Source organism: Serinus canaria, chromosome 14 (assembly GCF_022539315.1).
Source record: "Serinus canaria isolate serCan28SL12 chromosome 14, serCan2020, whole genome shotgun sequence".
Lineage (NCBI taxonomy): Eukaryota > Metazoa > Chordata > Aves > Passeriformes > Fringillidae > Serinus > Serinus canaria.
Genome location: NC_066328.1, coordinates 15,459,623 through 15,479,517, shown reverse-complemented (window position 1 = coordinate 15,479,517; position 19,895 = coordinate 15,459,623). Strand labels below are relative to the sequence as shown.

Below are 19,895 nucleotides of genomic sequence, written 5' to 3'. Positions count from 1 at the left end.
ACCCCAGGCTGCCCAGAGCTCCGTCCAGCCTGGCCTTGGACCCTTCCAGAAGGTGCCATGTGGAGGCAGCTCAGGCTCACACCTGGCTGGCACAGCAGCATTCCTGGGGGAAGGCAGGGCACCCCACGGCAGTAAGCTAAACCACGCAGGAGAAGTTTCTGTCAGGGCATGGTGACACCAGGGAGGCTGGGTGTCACCTCCCCCAGACACACAGCCGAGTTACCCCAAGCCCTGGCAGAGCAGCCTTCCCCACCTGCCACGTGGATGCAAATAAACTTTAAAAATGACCCTTCCTCACACATTACAAAGACCTGAAATGCACCCTTTGATTCTCCATCAAAGCCTTTTAAAAGCAGTGTGATTTCATTCACAGGAAGTTACTGCAGGGTTTCCGTGGTACTTCAGCACAGCCCTGCTTACCAACCCTGCCTCTTGCACAGAAAGCTCCACAGTGTGCCCCAGGAAGGCACCGAGGCCACCAGGACTGTCCTGCCAGGATGTGCCTCCTCCTGCCCAGCTCCCCAGGGTTCAGGGGACACCAGAGCTGCTTCCCAAAGGACAGGCAGCGTGGCAGCAGCACGGAGCCAGAGGCTGTGCAGAGAGGAGCAGCAGGGTCATTGTCCTGCCCATCCCAGGCACAGCAGGGCTCTGCCCTCGGGAGGGCACACGGCAGGGCACAGCCCCTGGCATCACCAAGGAGCTCCAGCTGGGCCACGCAGAGGCCGAAGGCTCCTGCCACAGCTCGCCATCACCGAGTGCAAACGTGGATTTTTGTGTCTCATTCCCCCAGATCCACCCCTGCATCCTGCCCCCACCCCTGCTCACCCCTCCTGCAGCTCATCCTCTGCAGCAGCCCCCTCCCCACACTGCCACGGACAAGGGGCTGCTCCCTCCCACCCAACACAGCAAACAGAGGTTTCTGTGCAGGACATGGCAAACCAGCACAGGCTCGCTCGGTGCCCCGGGTACCAGCGATGCTCCTGGAGCAGCAGCAGCACTCCCAGATGGCTGTGCCAGGGCAGCAGCACAGCTCCCACTCCCAGCAGGGCATGCTGAGCCACAAGGTGATGCACAGCTCCCACTCCCAGCACAGCTCCCACTCCCAGCAGGGCATGCTGAGCCACAAGGTGATGCTGAGCCCTCGCAATTAAGCCGCTCGTTTCAGTGTAATGGCTTGGCAGGGCCTGGACAGCAAATAAAACCTGAGCAGGACAAGAGCTGAATGTGCAATAGGCCGATCAAAGGAACAGCTGTCCTGACAGGCAGCCGCCTCCCACGGCCACTGCAGAGCAATTAGAGGAGCCCAACAGGCCCCGAGGAGGGGAGGAAGATGAGATAGGAGCTCGTTATCAGACATCCAGGGCCCAGCTCCTCACAGGGAGGGACATCAAAGCCAAGGGGCAGCAGAGTGGGACTGGAGCGTGAGCAGCAGCACCCACAGAGCCCTGTGCTGCCAGAGCAGCAGTGATCCCAGGGCTCCAGCACTGCCACACGTGCCTGCCAGCACTGCCACGCACCACACTCACACCTGCCCCAGGTTCCATGTCCAAAACAAAGCGCTCCGCCCTGCCAGCTCAGCTTCAGCCCTGTGCTCAATGGACGGGTGGTAACAGCTCCCAGAGCCTGTGGGATGCTCCAGCAGCAGCAGGTGATGGTCCCGAGTGTGCCCATCCCAACCCAGGTGGGGTCAAGGCAGCGGCGCCTCCGGTCGGGCTCCAGCCCAGCCGCATTTCTGCTCCCCAAACCGTCGTTCCCAAAGCCAAAAGCTTCAGCACCCCGTGCAAGTCAGCAGGGAGCTGACAGCTATTATTTTAGGAGTCTCCATATGGACCCATTGCAGCATCTTGCTGCTCTAATTTAGGGCACAGGCTGCCAGGGAGGGGATGCTGCTTCCACCCCCGGGGCATGTTGGACTTGGAGCACCTTCCCATCCCTAAAGGGGTTCCAAGAGGGGAGGATTCCAGGGGGCTGCCCAAGCCCTGGGACTATCCAAGGCCAGGCTGGACAGAGCTTGGAGCAGCCTGGGACAGTGGGAGGTGTCCCTGCCATGGCAGGGATGGGCTTGGAGGTCCATCCAACCCAGCCAGCGCCACCCTCCTGCTGGTCCCACAGAGCCCCCCTGGCTGCCCCAGCCCAGGGCAAGGAGGGCAGCCCTGGCTGGGAGCCCTCTGCTTCCCCTTTTGGAAGGCACCAGATGGGCCACGTTATTCTGAACCCTCTGTAAGTGCTGACACAACACTGCTCCTCACATGACTTTCCTCTTGCTTTTTAAAGAAGTTTTGTTGTTTCGCTCTGACACAGTGGAAGTGAATTTCCAGCCAGGCAGGAGCGATAAGGGAAGAACTCGCTGCAGGGCCTGAGGAACCCCATCCAGGGTGAGAAAAGTGACCAGGCCCCACAGCAAGGAAGGGGCCCCCTGTGCTGGGGCATGCAGGGCAGCCCCTCCACCCACAGCAGGAAAGGTTTGCTGCCCCCAAACCCCACAGAGCAGGAAGAGGTCCAGCCAAGGGCAAGGTGGCCAAGCCTTGGAGCTGGTTGTGTATGGAGAGTGATGGAGAAGGCTGCAAAGCCCAGCCAGGGGTGGGACAGGTGGTGGGGGACACCATGAAGGCACAGAGTCCTGGCTGGAGGGAGGGCTGGCTGCTGTGAGGACCATCACAGGACGGTGCTGCTTCCAACCCCAACAGCCCCAGCAGGAAAGGGAGAGCAAACCAGAGCATGGTGGAGGGGAGCCTCCCCTGCCCTGGTGGGGTGTGCAGTCACAGGTGACATTCCCTGAGTGAGGCACCCACCGGAGCCAGCATTCCCCTACAAGAATCCAGCCTTATAATTTCTGCAATTAAAAAGGGAGTTCTTCTGCTGCGAGTTAAAATAGAAGTTTTTGTCACAAATTACTGGCTTTCACTCCCCTCATACCTGAGCTTAAACTGAAACTTAAATGGAAATTTACAGGAGAATGAGAAAGTGAGTCAGCCTGCCCTTCCCAACAGGCATTTATTTCCATCTCTCGGACTCAGTTAATAGTAACAGCAGAGGAATTAAGTTTATTCCAAATTTACGGAGCCCAGCAGAGGGGAGGTGGTTTTGGAGGGAACTCCACAGCAGCAGGGACCATCAGATCTGCTGCTGTGGCTCCTGTCCCCATCCCAGCAGGCAGCACAGGCTACAGGGACCCTTCCTGCTCTGCAGGGCCTGTCTCCATGGCAGGATGTGCTGTGTTATGTCACCCACCTTATCCCACTTTTCCCACCAACACCACCCTGGGGAAATGGCTAAAATGACCTAAAAGATAAAGCAGCCTAAGATAAACCAGCCACGCAACCTGCTGGGAGACCTGCAGCCAGGTGACAGCAGAGGGACCTCACCTCCAAAAGCCTGGCACAGAGGCCAGGACCGCTGGGAATTTCCAGCTCTCAGCTGGGAGAGGAACAGCAGCATTCCCAGCAAACCAAAGATGAGAGCACAGCAACGCTCCCACCATGAGGAGCAGGAGCAGGCAGGGCCAGGAGCTGCTCTGAGGAGAGGCAGCCCAGGGAGCAGGGACCAGGACAGCCCTGCCGTGGCTCAGCACGGGGACATGGCCACTCCTGCCCAGCACAAACCCGGTGACAGAGCCAGCAGCCTGAACACCCAGCCTGTGACACTCTGGGCAGAGCCTGGAGCAGGAGCCAGCCTGAGGGTGTGGGGTTTGTTCTCATTCTGCACTTGAGCAAGGTGACAACACAGGAGAAACAAGAAAATGTCCAAAACACATTTCCAAGTGTTGAGAACACGTTTCAAAGCACCTTGTCCTCCAGCAGCAGCAGAGCTGAGGTTCAGGAGATGCTCGGCAAAGCTTCCTACCCTACTACACATCTCTTGGGTATTCAGGTCAGCAGAGGGGCTGCTGGCAGAGCAGAAAAATCCTTTTAGGTACATAATAAGGTAGAATTGAATTCTGCTCCAAGGTGGAGAGACAAAAGCCATTTGTCATGCAGCATTCGCTGACAGGACATGTCCACAGCCCAGCCCTGCCTCCCTCCCCGCAGAGCCCAGTGCTGCAAACAAAGGAATTCACACCCCAGCTGTTTGGGACCAACATCCACCCAGCTGCAGACAGGGGGGAAGGAATCTGAGCCACAGTTTGAAGTTATTTTAGAAGAATTCTCTACAAGGGTTCAGCACCCGACCGAAATGCAAATCACCATCATGGCTCCCTGAGCAAATGAGCTATTGCTGCATTTTTTCCAGTCCGGCAGCATCTTGCTCTGAAGATCTAATAGCAGCCCTACTGAGCAGCAGCTAATTAAAGCCTTTCCTCCTGCCAACACCCCAGATTCAGTCTCTAAATGACCCAGTAAGTGAGACTTGTTCCACCTCAGAAGCCCTGGGAGACACCAGGTCGGCAGCTCTGCCCTTGTCCCCGCCGTGGCTGTGCCCTCCTGCCAAGGCAGAGCCACCAGGGGCTGATCCCTACTGCTCCTCACAGGGCACAGTTTGGAGTTAACCCACCCGGTGACACACCCACAACCCTCCTTGCCACAAGGCTCTGAGGCCCCTCTCCATCAAACACAAGCGAGCCAGACAAATTTGGAAACCAATGGACTGAGTTATTGGAGATGGTCCTCGGACACACGGTCACACAAAAGAGAATTAGCCCGGTTTCAGAGCCATTCCTGGGGCAGAAATCTGCCCTGAAAGGCTGGGGAGAGGACACACAGGTCCTGCTCAGCCTTTCTGCCCCTTGCACACAGGGATGGCCCTCTTGGCAGCTCCACCATCCTCAGAAACCCCCTGGCAATTACAGATGCTGCATGAACGGGCACTTGGCTCCAATCAGACCCCCAAAAACCAAGTTATCCCATCCAACTCCCCAGAAACCAAGAGGACATGGAGCTGCTGCTCCCTCCCCCACCAGGGCTGGTTGCCCAAGGAGCCCACACAGACCCTGGGCAGGCCACACCAGCAAAGCCTCTCCCAGAGCCCATCTCCATCATCACAGCCAGCAGAAACGGCACCGGGGCACGAGAGTTACAAATAACCATTTGGGGCATTATTTCCAGCTCTGCAGAAATCTCCTGGGGGGCAGTGACTTATCCTGAGTGATAACAGAGGGGCTCCAGAGCTGTCCCTGCCAGCCTGGCACGGCACCTGTATGACAGGGACAGTGCATCTGCCCCAGGCAGCCTCCTTGTCTTGGCTGCTCTCAGTTAAGGCCAAGGTCTGGAGCACAGCCAGGGATTTCTCCTAAGCCAAGCTCAAGTTAAGCTTTGAAGTGTAACGAATGCCAAGGAAGGGCAGAACCAAAGCCTGGTTCTCAGGCACAGCCCCTGAAGCCCTGCCAGGCTCCATCATCCCTGTCCCCTGCCAGGCTCCATCCCCATGGCACAGGCTCCATCATCCCCCTGTCCCCTGCCAGGCTCCATCCCCATGGCACAAGCTCCATCATCCCCATGGCACAGGCTGCTCCATCATCCCCATGCCCTGCCAGGCTCCATCCCAATGCCTTGCCAGGTTCCATCACCCCTGTCCCCTGCCAGCTCCATCCCCATGGCACAGGCTCCATCATCCCTGTCCCCTGCCAGGCTCCATCATTCCCCGTCCCCTGCCAGGCTCCATCCCCATGGCACAGGCTCCATCCCTGTCCCCTGTCAGGCTCCATCATCCCAGTGCCCTGCCAGGCTCCATCCCCATGGCACAGGCTCCATCCCAGTGCCCTGCCAGCTCCATCCCCATGGCACAGGCTCCATCCCCGTGCCCTGCCAGCCCCGTCCCGGTGCCCGCAGGCAGGGCTGCTCCCCGGGAGCTGCTCCCGCTCTGAATCAGCCTCTCCCCAGCAGCGCTGCGCTGGGAGGGCTCCGGAGCCGGAGACACAGTAAATAATGACTTTGCACTGCGTCAGGAGCTAATCCACTCAGTGATGCAAATGAAATTCATGGGCCACTTCCCCCTCACTCCGGCTCCTCAGTGATATTATAAAACAATCCTGACTTCATCGCGATGTCACCGCGGCTGCAGGAAGCCTTCAGGGGAGCCAGGACGACTTTCACTCCTCTTCACCACCTCACTTTCTCATTCTTCTGCTATAATTGGAAATCATGAAAATGCATTTGTTCATGTGCTCCGAGTGTCAGCTATTCAATGTGCTTGTGCTCTCTGTGCAGACCAGCAGAATAAAGGTATTTAACCGTTCCCCCCAAAGGTGAAGCTATTCCTGTTGCATCCTTTCACATGGCAACAAAAGACAGGGAGGAATCCACCAGCAGGATCAGCTGGAACACGCTGGCAGCACAGCACGAGGAAGAGGAAGAACAGCTGAAGGCTGAGATTTAGACATCTGAATCTTTTTTAGCTTCCCTGCTGCTGACTAAATATCAAATGTAGGAAGACGAGAGCAGAACCACAAGAGACTGGAGATTTTAAACATAGAATCAGAGAATCCTGCCATGGTTTGGGTTGGAAGGGACCTTAAGGCTCATCTCATTCCACCCCTGCCATGGCAGGGACACCTCCCACTGTCCCAGGCTGCTCCAGCCCCAGTGTCCAGCCTGGCCTTGGGCATTGCCAGGGATCCAGGGGCAGCCCCAGCTGCTCTGGGCACCTGTGCCAGGGCTGCCCACCCTCACAGGGAACAATTCCTAATCCCTAATATCCCATCCATCCCTGCCCTCTGGCACTGGGAGCCATTCCCTGTGTCCTGTCCCTCCATCCTTGTCCCCAGTCCCTCTCCAGCTCTCCTGGAGCCCCTTCAGGCCCTGCCAGGGGCTCTGAGCTCTCCCTGCATCCTTCTCCTCTCCAGGTGAGCACCCCCAGCTCTCCCAGCCTGGCTCCAGCCCTGGAGCAGCTCTGGATTCCTCTGGACTGGCTCCAGCAGCCCCAGGTCCCCAAGCACAAGCCCTGAGTGACAGCACGGGCAGAGCCACAGCTCACAGCCCTCCCTGCACAGACACCAGTTATCCCCCATTTTCCCAACCACACCCCAAAAATACGCAACTCATCTCCTGCTTAGTGCTGGAAAGCTTCCCTTATTCCGGAGACTGAGCTTCCCACCCAAAGAGGGAAGCTCACAGACTGGCTCCTTGGAAAAACCCAGATTTAAGTAGATGCAAAAAAGCTAGTTTTCAGGGAGCTGTGCCATAACAAGCCTCAAGTTTGCAAATCCAGTAACTTCCATGTACTGGAGCTTATTAATATTGGATTTTTTGGCAGGCGCTGCCTTGTCCAGCTCGGATTAGCAGCAAGTATATTCTGCTTGTCAGATTTAAACAAGATGTATAAATCTGGCACAAATGCAAGACCAAATATGGAAGCAAATTATTTAAATTGACAAGACGTAGCTCACAAGCTTTAAGCACTGGCAGCAGTGCCCATCAGCTGGGGCAGGGAGGCTCCTGCTCTGGGCCACAGGGCTCAGTCCTCAAACCAGGGGCACACGAGGTTCCCCACCCCAAACCCTCACTGCTTCCAGCACCAGGCTGCACCCGGATTTATTTTGTTTTCCCACACGATGGGAAGAGCAGGAGGGGGATAAACAGCGGAGGGAGCCAGCCCGAAATCCCTCAAAAGCAAACAGCTCGAGCAGAGGACAGGAGGGACAGCCGGGCTGGCAGGAGGTGACACAGAGCCCTGTCCCCACGTGGCTGCAGGGGCCATCCCGTGCTGTGGCAGGGACACGGCCAGGGAATGGCCAGTGGCCAGCAGGGCCCGGCAGCTGCCAGGGAGGAGCAGCAGAGCAGAGCAGAGCCCCATCTGCCCTGCCATGCTGCGGGAGGAGAGCTGTCACCTCTCATGAAAGGCACTGCCCGTCACAGGGGATGGCCTCAGCTGTCAGAAGCCACGGCCAGGGTTCCAGGAGGGGCCCTGGGAGGGCTCAGCCAGCTCCCCACCCGTGAGCAGGAGTCATCCTCAGCAGGGAAAAGCCAGTGCTGCTGGCAGGTCAGGAGTTACAGAGTTCAGGTGCCTCTCACAGCGAGAACATTTCCACTGGTTTCATTTTTCCAGTCCAACCCAGGATGGATCAATCCCTCAGAGCCTGCAGCAAAGCCTCCCTAGAGCCCAGGGGAGCCCAGCAAAGCCACACGAGCCACCTGCACACGGGAGGAGCCCTCTGGCCAGAGCCATCCCTTTGGCCAGGCCACCCTCTGCAAAGGGGACACAGAGCTGAGAGAGGCAGCTCCCAGCACAGCTCTGTCCCTGCAGCCCCTCACCACAGCCAGAGCCATCTCCTTGCCACAGCCCTGCTTGGGATGGGACACAGAGGAGGGAGCAGAGAGACCCCAGAGCCCCTCCACCTGGGGATGCTCCTGGCTGGAGGCAGCCTGTCCCTGCAGGGCTCTGGTGCTGCCCGCAGGAGCAGGCTGTGGTTTGGAGCTGTGCCTTCCCTTCCCAGGAACAGCTACAGCCAGCACTGCCACTTCTGGGAATTGCTTCTGCTCAGCACAGAATTCAGCTGCTACCACCACCACCAGAGCGTTCTTCCCATCTCCCCCAGCCCCTCTGTGGCTCTTGTGGAAAAACCGAGTGCCTGGTGCTGGCTCCTGCAGGACAGGGCCAGCCTGTCCCCTTCTCTGCTGGGCAGCAGCCCTGGCACCTGCCCTGGTGGGGCTGGAGAGCCCCAGAGAGATTTTCACCTTCTTCCATCGGGTCAGGGCAAAACTCAGGCAGTTACTGGGTCATTTCCCATCCCTGGTGTTCATGGCACCTTCCTGCCTCCAGGGACTCCTGGCTGTGGCACAGAGGCCAACACCAACACCAGCCTAGACCAGCAGTGGGTGGGTGGAGGGATGGATGGAGGGAGGGAGGGATGGATGGAGGGGCTCAGAGCTGGGGAACAGCAGCCCAGAGCTGTCCTTTCCCTGAAGAAAGACAAACCCAAGGGACAGCCCTTGTCTCTGCCACCCTGAGCTCCAGATGCTCCAGCCCCACATCTCTGTTGAGGTACCAGGTGTGAGGGCACTGTGCCACCCTGCAGGGTCCCACTCCAAGGAGCACAGCACCTGTGGTGTCTGCTAAACCTCAAAGTACAGGACTGAGTCATTCCAGGGAATGGAAAAGTCCTTGGCCAGGCTTCATTTCCTCCAGCATCACCTGGGAGGTCTGGAGGGGCTCTGGGGCTCCCTGTCCCCCCCTCACCCAGCTGGGCACAGGACAGCCATCACCCAGGTCTGTGGGGCAGCACACAGGGCAAGCCCAGAGCAGGGGGCTGCAACCCAGGGCTGCAGCCAGGACCCCCCCCCACCAGGACTCCTGGTTTTGTGCTATTGCCTTTTCCAACGAGCTCCTTTCTGAGCACTGCAGCCTCCAAGAGCTCAGGAACACTCTGCCAGGCACCTGGGGCTACTCTTCCCCTACAGGGAGCTCCTTACTCACCCTTTGTGAGTGGCTCTGATGGATGGGCTTGCAGAGCAGTGACTCATGGAGCCTCTCTGCTGGGATTAACCTCACCAGCACCCTGCAGCACGCTCTGTGCTGCCACTGGGGCCGAGCTGGAGCACAGGCACACAAAGGCCACCAGTCCCTGTGCAGCCAGTCCTCTCACAGCTGGCTGCTGCAGGAAAAGCCCCCAGACACTTCCCCTGGGCACTGTCCCGTGCCAGGCAGCCCTGCAAACATCCCCTGTCAGCACACACCTGCAGATCAGGGGAAAGCACCTCCACCTTGCCCTTCTGAGCACACCCTTGTAACAGAGTGATCCAGGCACTCCTGCCCTGCCTGGACCACAGGCACAGCCCAAAGTTAATTCCACTCCCCAGGCACTGTGACCCTGCCAATGGATCCCACAGGGCTCACCCAGCACTGAGGAACTCTCTGGTGCTTTCGGGTCTTTGCCTGGGGAGCTGCAGGAAGAGGAGGAGGAGGAGCTGTGCTGGCTGGAAGGAGGAAGGGCAGCAGCCCACAGCGAGGGCTTGCACAACTCCCCTCCCTCCAGCTCCTGCAGAAAGCCCAGCAGATAACAGAATCCCCAGCAAGTTTTGAGAGCGGGTTCAGCCCCTGCTCCTCAGCAGACACCAAACCCTCAAGGTCTTGCTCGGTTTGACAGCCCAGCCAGCGAGTGCCCACCCACAGCTCACTGCCAGGGAAGGGTGCCCCGCACACCTGCCAGGGAATCTGTGGGATCACACGCGTGTGAGCGAGCAGGCGTGCAGAAATGCCAGCACTGTTTGCTGAGAAGTCTCCTTAGAGACAGCCCAGGCATTAAATCCCCAGGAAATCTCAATGGCTGGAGAATAACCATGGCAGAGGCTCAGGACCGGGGTGCTTTAACCTCTGCAGGGGTGTCAGAGCCATCAGCCACCAGGCACCGTACTGCACACCCTCCTGCCACCCAAGGCACCCCAAAACCCAGGGGCCAGCTCCAAACCCCACAGGCAGCATCCCATGGCTGGCACCTGCCAGACACGGCAAGGACCAGACCACCTCACTTCCCGGCCCGAGATCGTTTTAGGATGGCAGCTATCTCCGGAGAGAAGAAAGAAAAATCCACCCTGCAGCTGCGGGGGGAGGGAAGGAGAAACCACTTCCACTGCGAGAGAGAGCCGGGCGAGCCCCTGTGTGCTCATGGGGACAGGGGTGGGACAGAGCTGTCCCTGCCCCACAGCCCGGCACCGCCCGCCCCCAAAACAGCTCCCGACAAAAGAGATCCCGACAAAAACCCCTCCCTGCCAGCCCAGGTGCAGCGCAGGGAAGGGCAGGATCAGCGAGGCCAGCCCAGGTGACAGCTCCAGGGCCAGCCTGGCAGGGACCCTGCCGAGGACACACGTTCCCATCTCTGTCAGCTCTGTGTGCACTGGGCTGTGCAACACCACAGCCCATCCGTGCAGCCAGCGGGGCCAGCCCCACTTCCCTTTTCTGCTGTACCAGCTCTGCAGCACTGCCCTGCTGGCCTGGGGACAGACACCCTGCTGGCCTCGGGGACAGACTGGGGACAGACACCCTGCTGGCCTGGGGACAGACTGGGGACACACACCCCGCGAGCCTGGGGGGACAGACTGGGGACACACACCCCCCTGGCCCGGGGACACGGCTCCAGCACCCAGAGCTGCGTTGCCACCGGGTGCACAGAACCCCCTCCGAAATCACGTTTCCAATTTCTGCAGCATTATATAATTAGCATCATTTGTGTTGCAAAAGTAATTGCAGTAACATTTTTAATTAGTCTATTTGAACACTAACATTTCTCCAGCGTGCATAATATGTTGACACGAAATTACTGGGTTTGAGGCAACTCGGGATGATTGGAGTTTGTTTTGCTTTTGTTTCTAACTTGGTTAGTGCAGTCAATAGGAGCCGGCAGGCAGCCCGCAGAGTGGCTGGGGCTGCAGGGGAGAGCAAAGTGTGATGGGTTTCACTTCCGTCTGGGGGGAGGAAGGGTGCCTTGCGAGGGCTCTGAGCAAGAGAGAAATACTTGCTTGAGAGGTACGGCCGGGGTGACATTTTCCAGCTGCTCAGCTCTGGTCTCAGGCGTTGACTCGTGGAAACGCAAAACAGAACGAGAGCGCTGGCCTTGGAGGACAGGGAGAGGGAAACCTGGCGGGAGGAATTCTGCCTGCTGTAAGCTTTGGAAGCAGCTCTAATCTGAAGAGTCTCTTTGCTTACTGAGTCACAAGCGGGGACAAGAAATAAACATTCTCCCCAGAAAAGTTACTGCATGACATCCAAGCACACACATTACCAAATTACGCCTTTTTTTCCCCCTTTCTCTTCAGGAAGAATCAAGATTCTCCTTTCCAAGAGCTTTTCTACGTGGTACACATGAAAGCAGCGACAGATGCAGGTTATTTTTTGCTCCCAAGTGTGAATCATGTTCCACCGCTCCTCACCTCTGCCCAGCCACAGCGGCTCCAGGCTGGGCACACCCAGCTCCGGGGGACATGTGTCCCTCTCGGGATCACATCCCTGACCCACACAGGGACCGGGAGCTGCCTGGACAGCAGGAGGAGCGGCCCCGAGGCTGCCAAGGCGGGGGAAACACCCGCGGGGAGGAGAAAGCTGCCAGTTCCCAGCAGCAGAAGGCGACCAGAACTTCACTCTCAGAAGCTTTCAAAGCAGTTCCCTTTCCTTTAGCATCCTACAGCACTTCCTACGTCGGGAGAGCCGCGGCTCGGCTTCCTCAGGCTGCAGACACCGAGGGGCTGCTCCCTCCCTGCTGCTGGCCCTGCCGGGATGAGCAGGACACGCACTCCCCTTTGCTCCTGAGCACTGTCTGCACCTTCCAGCTGCAGCAGGGCCGGAGAGCCCCTCTGTACCACGGGCTGAGAGGCAGCCAGGGGGCACCGAGCCTCCCTCGGGAGGAGTTCATCTTCCTGGCAGCTCCAGGCACATCCCTCAGCTTCCAACACCCACAAGATATCGATTTCTTTTTGTTCGCCCGCCAGAAGCAGCCCTGCTCCTGGAGGGCTGTCGCAGCCCTCCCCTGCCCACACCCAGACACTTTCTGGCTCACCAGAGAGACGTTGGCCCAGGAAGTGCTCAGATGAGCACGAGGATAAGGAGGAGATTGTGTGCGAGGATAAGCAGCAGATTAGCAGGCAATTAAGTGGCATTTTGTGGTACCCATTAGTATTTCAAGCTACAAAGAGTCAGTTTCTGCTAACTTCCTGCCAAAAGTCACAAGTAATGGGCTAATTAACAATCTAATTATTGCAAATGCCCTAGAAAGAAATCAGGGCACAGGTGAAAACCTACTTAAAGCGGGCACAGCAGTAGGAACAGCTGAGAGCAGACGGGCGTGTGCCCCAGCTGCATCCCAGCCATCCCACAGCACAACGGGATGAGACGCTCGGGCAAGTTGGTAAAGTTAAATCAAAGCTGTGCTCACTGAAGGGAGAGCAGACCCCTCACCCCAGAGCCCTGCGGGGCTGAAGAACCCCTACACAAAAGCCAGCCCTGGGATTTTCTGCCTCCGTGTCAATATTTGCCAAGCTCAACAGCAGCTGCAGCACAACCTGTGGGGCACAGACCCAAAGCTGGTGGTCCCTGCACAGTCCAACACAAGCACGGCTCCCCTGGCACCGCTGGAGCAGGGCAGTGCCAGCCCTGGCAGCCCCAGTTTTGCCTCCCACCAGGACAAGCCCCGGGGCAGCCGTGATTGCAGAGCAGATGGCAATGGCAGAGAGCTCTGGGTTGAATTCCCAGCTGGAAATGCCCTGCAGGGACACACGGTGTCCTCCACCCCGGGGCACAGCTGGGGCGCCCTCGCCGTGATGGGCATGGCCCCGTGATGGGCATGGCTGCCTCCCCCACGGGAGCACCTTCACCTGGGCACGCCAGCACTCGCAGCTGGGCTCTGGGGAAGCCCACAGGTCAGTGATTTTAGGAAAGCAGAGACAGGGCTGGTGAGAAGAGCTGGAGCTGCAGGATTCCCTGCACAGCCAATGTCCCCTAGGGCACATGCACATCTGTAACACCAGTGACCTGCCAAAGGGGTTCTTAAGGCAGAAGGGGATGTCACAGACCTGTCACACACCCCTGGGGGTGGCACTGACGCCCTGGCAGTGCTGCTGGTGCCACTGCAGCTCCCAGGGGCTCCGGCCCCCCGAGCCAGGGCTGCACTGCTCAGTCACCCCGAGCCCAGCTCTGTGGACCCTCCTGCTGTCCTCGCAGCCAGGGCTGGCTCAACACTGCCCAAAAACACCTGAGGGTAAACCTTGAAGCCAGAGCAGAGTTACAGGTTTGGATAACAGCTCCCGAGAGCTGGAAGAGACTTGGAAAGGTGCCAGCTACCCGACACTGGATGCTCAGGTAGAACTGAGCAGGCTCAAGAAATAATGCAGGCAAACCCTGCCAGGCCAGTATGTGGTCCCCACCTCTCCAGAACACACTCTGGATTTCACAGACATGGTGTTTGCACAAATACACCTCACTGTAAGGAAAGTCAGGGAATTCACAGCCAGGAGAGCCTGGGAACATCAAACCAGAGATGCGAGGCACACAAAATTCCTCTCAGCAAGGAGACTGAACTGCCCATGTGTGAAACCTCAGGTACCAGGGGAAGCTGTGACCTTGAGAAACAGCCCTAGGATACATTTAGGCTCCATATCCACTCTCCTCTGCCTGCCAACACCTGTCCAGGCCTTCAGGCTGGGCTTTGGGAGATGGCAGGGAGATGGCTTCGGTATTTAAAGGTTATATGCGTGTGGCAAGTGTAAAGGATGAGGAGCGGCATCATTTAAATTGGATTAGCCTCACACTGCTCGTACAGGCAGCTGCAGGGATGCTCCAGACCCAGCCCAGCTCCTCACACCCAGCGTGCCGCTCCAAAACCCCAAGGACAGCTGTGAAGAGGAGCCTTTCAGAGCTCTAAAGCACGTTTGTTTGCATGCCAAATACCTCAGCTTGGGAGTCAGCCACCCGCCAAAATAAAACTCTGTCCCAAATATTCACAAAAGCAAAATTTCACTGCCAGCAGCTGTGAGCAGCAGCCCCGTTTGAACCCCGCTCAGGTGGGACCCACGGGCCAGGGCGAGCCCGAGCAGGAGCAGCCCCCAGCTGGGCTGGCTACAACAGCAACCTGATAACGCCTGGGTAATTCAGCCGAATTTCCCGGGGGGACATCCCAAATCCCTGAAGAGCCTCTCCAGAATCCCAGCAGTATCAGAACAAAGAATTATGGTCATAGTAACCTGGCTACTGCAACATATTTGGTTATAAAGCCTCATTTTTTTCCCCAGCAACACAACTAAGCCATTCAAGTCCTCGCCGGCTGCGCAGTTCCAGCCGCGGAGCTGCCCTCGCCCAGCCCGTTCGCCACCCAGCACATGTTTTGGTGTTAAGTACGTTAAAAACAAACTCCCCTCGGCCTTTTTCGGGGATTTAGCTGAAGTCCCGGGCGCTTATCTCTGCTAACGAGACCCGACCGGCTTAAAGGCACCGACTAGTTGCCGGCTTGATTAAAAAATGACTAAGCTGCTCCGCGCTGCCGCGGGGATGCTCGGGCCGGTGCCGCGGGGATGCTGCCCGCAGGGGACGCGGGGCCGGTGCCGGGGGGCGGACGCGGAGCGCGGACCCCCTCAGCCCCCCGGCAGCGCCACACTCACCTTGACACTGGAAGCCCTGCTTGCCGAAGCCCCTGCGGAGAGAGAGGCGGAGTGAGACACCGGCCCCGGCCCCGCGGCGCAGCCACCGCGCCCGAGCGGCCGGCCGGATGGGAGCGGGCACCGGGGGGACGGGACGGGACGAGATGGGATGAGGGGAGCCGGGGCGGGAGGAGAGGGGCCCGGAGCATGGCGAGGGTGCCGAGGAGGGATGTCCCGCCGAGCCGGTGTCCCGGGGCGGCTGCGGCGGTCCGGGGCAAGGCTCACCAGATGAAGTCGGTGCAGTGGCTGCAGAAGGTGGGCTGCTTGAAGAAGCGCGCCGTGAACTTGTGGTTCTTCACCTCGTGCACGTTCTTCTGCCGCAGGGCGCCCTTGCGGGCGAAGCGCACCGGGCCCTCCTCGCCCTCGGGGGCTGGCGCTGCCGCGGGCGGCTCGGCCATGCTGCGCGGGGGCTGCGGGCCCGGCCCGGCCCGCTCCGCTGCCGCTGCTCCGCCGGGGCTGCCGCTGCTCCGGCTGCGCTGCCGGGGCCGCGCTCGGGGCCGCTGCCCGCAGCTGGCGGGAGGCTCCGACACCGCCCGCCGGGCCACGCCTCCTCATTTACATGCGGTGCCGCCCCGCCCTCATCTGCATCGCCGGCCACTCCCCCGGCACCTCGCGGCACCGCAAGCCCCGCCCCCCGAGCGCCCGGCACGGCCACGCCCTCCCTCGATTTGCATGTTGGTTTGCATGGGGCTTGGGCCCGCCCTTCATTAGCATAGAGGGTCTGCATCCCGCGGGGATGCGCTGGGAGCACAGGGCACGGACTGGGATGGACACCGGGAACGGGCAGGGATGGACAGTGGTAATGGGCAGAGATGGACACTGGGAATGGGCAGAGATGGACACTGGGAATGGACAGGGATGGACAGTGGGAACGGGCAGGGATGGACAGTGGGAACGGGCAGGGATGGACAGTGGGAACGGGGAGGGATGGACAGTGGGAATGGGCAGAGATGGACACTGGGAATGGGCAGGGATGGACACTGGGAATGGGCAGGGATGGACAGTGGTAACGGGCAGGGATGGACAGTGGGAATGGGCAGGGATGGACAGTGGGAATGGACAGGGATGGACACTGGGAATGGGCAGGGATGGACAGTGGTAATGGGAACGAATGGACAGTGGGAATGGGCAGGGACACAGCCCAGGGCAGGCACAGACCTGGCCAGCTGCCTGTGTGAGGCAGAGCTCTGGGCAGGGTCACCAAGGCAGGGACATCGTCCTGTCCCACTGCCCCAGCTGGTGGGTGGGGGAAGGAGCAGGACTCAGTGGGAAGTAGATATGGATGTGTTCGTGCCAGCCATGGGGACACCTGCACTGCCCCAAGCCCTCTGCAGGACTGGCAGTGACACTGCTGGGTCCTCCTGAGTCCCAGACTTCCCACTGTTGAGGCCAGACTGTTTTTTTCTATCCTGATTTTCTGCAGAACGAGTCAAGTCCAGAGGGGATCCAGGCAGGAGCTCAGGCACAGCAGCCCTGCCAGGCTGGGCACTGGGCTCACACAGACACTGGGCACAAACCACCAGCTCAGTTGGCCTCTGGGAATGATGTTTTGAATTTGCAGTTGGAATAATGATCTTCTTTTACCAACCCACTGCAAGCATCTCAGCTGGCTGGCACAGAGGAGTTTTCCAACCACATCCGCGATTCATCTCTCTCACTCCCTGACAGCACCCACAGACACGGAAAATCAGATCCATCAGCCTCCTCCTCTGACATCCAGGTCTCCCTGGGCCTGCCTGGTGCTGCACTGTCCCACTCTGGGTGCTGAGGAGATGAGAATTCAAATCAAAACACGAGACAACTCCAAGTGAAACTTAACCATATTTCCATTAACAAGTCTTTCCAAATTCTCATTTCTGGGACTTCATTCTGTATCTGCATCCACGTGAGCCTTCCCCTTTTTGAGGCCCAGGACCATCCCTGCTCCGCTGTGATCCAGCCCTCCATCCTACATGCTCTTTCTCTGAAGAAAGCCCCACTAACTCCATGGAATTAAACACCCAGGAGGCTTTCCCGAAATAGGCCCAGGGCTGTTATTATGCAGCTGCTTTAAAAGGTTCACTGCAGTAATAAAACGGGGCTGACCTGTCCTGCTGATGTCACCCTCCCAGGAACAGCAGGCTGGTTCCATCTCTCAGCACCGTCTGATTTTCCTGCTAAGAAGGAGAAACCAATGGCAGCCGTCCCTGCTGGTGCTGTGCCCTGCTGGGAGGGGGTGAGGGAACGTCCCCAGGGTGTGGGGGCCACACGTGGTGGGGCTTTCTGTGCCCAGCAGCGCTGGCCACACCAGGGGTCTCCCTGCCCCGGGAGCCCCGCTCACTGCGGGCTCACCCAGGGAGCTGTGGAGCAGAAATAACTCCTCCTGCACGGGAAGGAACCCAGCAATAATGGGAATAATTACAGGGAGGTTTGGCTCCTTCCCTCTGCACTGTTTGAGGGGAGAGGGTGTTCCCCTCAGCGCTGCTGCACTGCACGTGGAGCCACTCCGGCCTGCGTTCTGCTCAGTTGAGCTGTAAACCCTGGGCTCTGCCTGTTTCTGCCTTGTTGTTTTTTACTGTGTGTTCCCATTTTCCAAGGACAGCCCCCATAACTGCTGCATGTGGAATGCAGAGAATATGGCTTTCATTTCCCCCTACGAGTGTTGATAATCATGATAATCATGCTCAGACTTTTGTCACTGCTGGGCCGTGGTACAAAAGTACAAAAGCCAGGTACAGTTCTTGCTCTCAGGGGATTGCTTTCTTCTTTCCTTAGTTTACGTAATTCTACTTAATTTTACTTTTTTTCATTATTTAGTGCGCTCTGAGTCACGTCATATTAAAGACAGGATCTTCACGGCCATGCTAATTTTCACAAAAGCTGAGGACCCAGATCCCCCCAGCACTCTGAGCCGTGGGGATGAACATCCCAGCAGCTCCTTCCTCTGAGGAAGCTGTTCTATTTATCAGAGCAAGGGCAGTCCCCCAGGTGTGCAGAGGGACCCACACACACAAACAACCCCGAGCAGCCGCTCCCGGGGGAGCGCAGTGGTGGAGCAGAGGGGAAACCAGCCCAGCTCGCTCCTGTTCCCGTGAAAGTCTGCGTTCTAATGCTGTTTTCCCCTGCAGAGAAGGCACCGAACCCCCCAGCGCTGTGGGAAGAGGTGTCTCACTGCCTGCCACGCAGGGATCTCCATGGAGCTGCCACAGCCGAGCTCGGCTGCCTCCCCGGCTGCCGGGGCACAGGAGGCAGCGGGAGCAGGGCAGCCTCCCCTGGAGCGTGATTCACATCCTCAGGAAGGGACCTCATCCTCCCCCTCCTCATCCTCCCCGCAGGCAGCCGAGGAGCTGCCCTGGGAAGGGGGAGCTCGGAGCAGCCGCGGGGCTCGAGCTGGGAAATGTGGGAACGGCGAGAGCGGCGGGGTCGGGGCGGGAGCCGGAGCTCGAACCTCGCCAGGAAATCCCGCAGCCAACAGCGGGGCTCGGCTGACAGCGCGGGATGGGCTGTGCTGGACAGCGCCAGCCCCCGGCCTCACCCCCCGCAGCCGGCCCCAGAGCCCAGCCAAGGGACACCACCCCAAAGCCAAGCGGAATTTCCCCATTTCCTGGGAAAGCTCTGCCCCACACGTGCGGGAGCCCCGGGGTGTGCGGGAGCCCCGGGGTGTGCGGGAGCCGCGGTCCCGGAGCACCCGGCGGGCGCTGCAGCCTCAGCCCGCCCTGCTGGGGATGTTGCTGCCCGCACCGACCTCCTCTGAAGAGTTCGAAAAAGCTGGGGAACAGATTCCTCTCTCTTTTTTAATCTCTTTCTCCTTCGGGACCAAAATCCGCCGCAGGAAACAGGTGGAGGAAAAGTCCAGCTCTAATTAAATATAAAGGTGCCTGAGCAGCACTCGGCAGCCTCCACATCCGTTTGTCCTCTTGCCCTCACCCAGCAGGCCAAGAGGGATCCTGGAGAAGGGACAGGGATCCTGGGGCAGGGACAGGGATCCTGGGGCAGGGACAGATTTTCTTCTTAGGCAGAAAGTCCTGACCCCCCCAAACCCTGGAGGATGTTGTGGCTGCTCACAGCAGCTGGCTCTTCAGCCCTCGCTCAGAGGCTGCTCGGGGGTCCCCGGGGGCAGCACAGACCCCATGGGACAAAGGGCCCGGGGGCAGAACCGCAGCTGGAGCCGCAGCTGGAGCTGCAGGCTGGGGCATCCCCGGGGGACACCGCTGGAGAGGGGAGGGGACCTGCCCCGGGTTCCGTGGGGACACTGGGGACAGACAGGGTGACAGGCACCCCCCGCAGAGGGCTGGCATCAGCTGCTCTGGTTTTTCCCTTTCTGCTTTCACAGTTTTCGCGTGTTCCACGTCCTCCGTGCAGCGAGGATGGAGCGGGGAGAGAGATGCTGCGTTCATGTGAGGAGAGACCCAGCTCCCCACGCGCCGGCAGCAGATCCTTCACAGCCACCGCTGGGCGAGAAAAAGCTCAAACCTTGGCGCCTGAGCTTACAGAAAGCTCCGGAGGGGCCGGAGCGAGAGGACAGCCGCGGGGACAGGGGCACAGCCGCGGGGACACGGGGACAGCGGCGGGGACAGGGGCACAGCAGCAGAGGCACGGGCACAGCGCCGCCCGGCTGGAGCAGCCCCTGCTCCCGTCCTGCATGTGAACATCCATCATTTCCTTTGCCGCCTCCCGCCTCCTCCAGCAGCCCCGCCGCGCCCGGCAGTGCGGATGTGGAATGTCTGCCTGCTCCGGGATGCAGGGGTGGGACGGGCGGGACCCAGGCAGGGCTGTCCTGAGGACATAAGGACACTGCCGGGGGCACAGAGGGCTCCGGGTGGCCGTGGCCCCCAGAGCACCTCTGCCCACCGGGAGGAGAGT

The 19,895-nt window shown here is 59.3% G+C and overlaps 1 protein-coding gene across 2 annotated transcripts in view; it reads right to left on the bottom strand.

The window, feature by feature from the left end:
- The window catches only part of PRKCB (protein kinase C beta), a 90,844-nt gene extending 75,296 nt beyond the window's left edge, over positions 1–15,548 (bottom strand). Inside the window, exons 1-2 of one of the 2 annotated variants that reach the window (XM_050980063.1) lie at positions 15,279–15,548; positions 15,015–15,046 (exon numbers count right to left, since the gene is read on the bottom strand). In XM_050980063.1, coding sequence (XP_050836020.1) covers positions 15,015–15,046; positions 15,279–15,451 — 205 coding nt within the window. In that variant the 5' untranslated portion in view covers positions 15,452–15,548. The remainder of the gene's footprint in view (positions 1–15,014; positions 15,047–15,278) is intronic. The other variant, XM_050980062.1, reaches the window with a different exon arrangement.
- Positions 15,549–19,895: the final 4,347 nt, after the last annotated feature.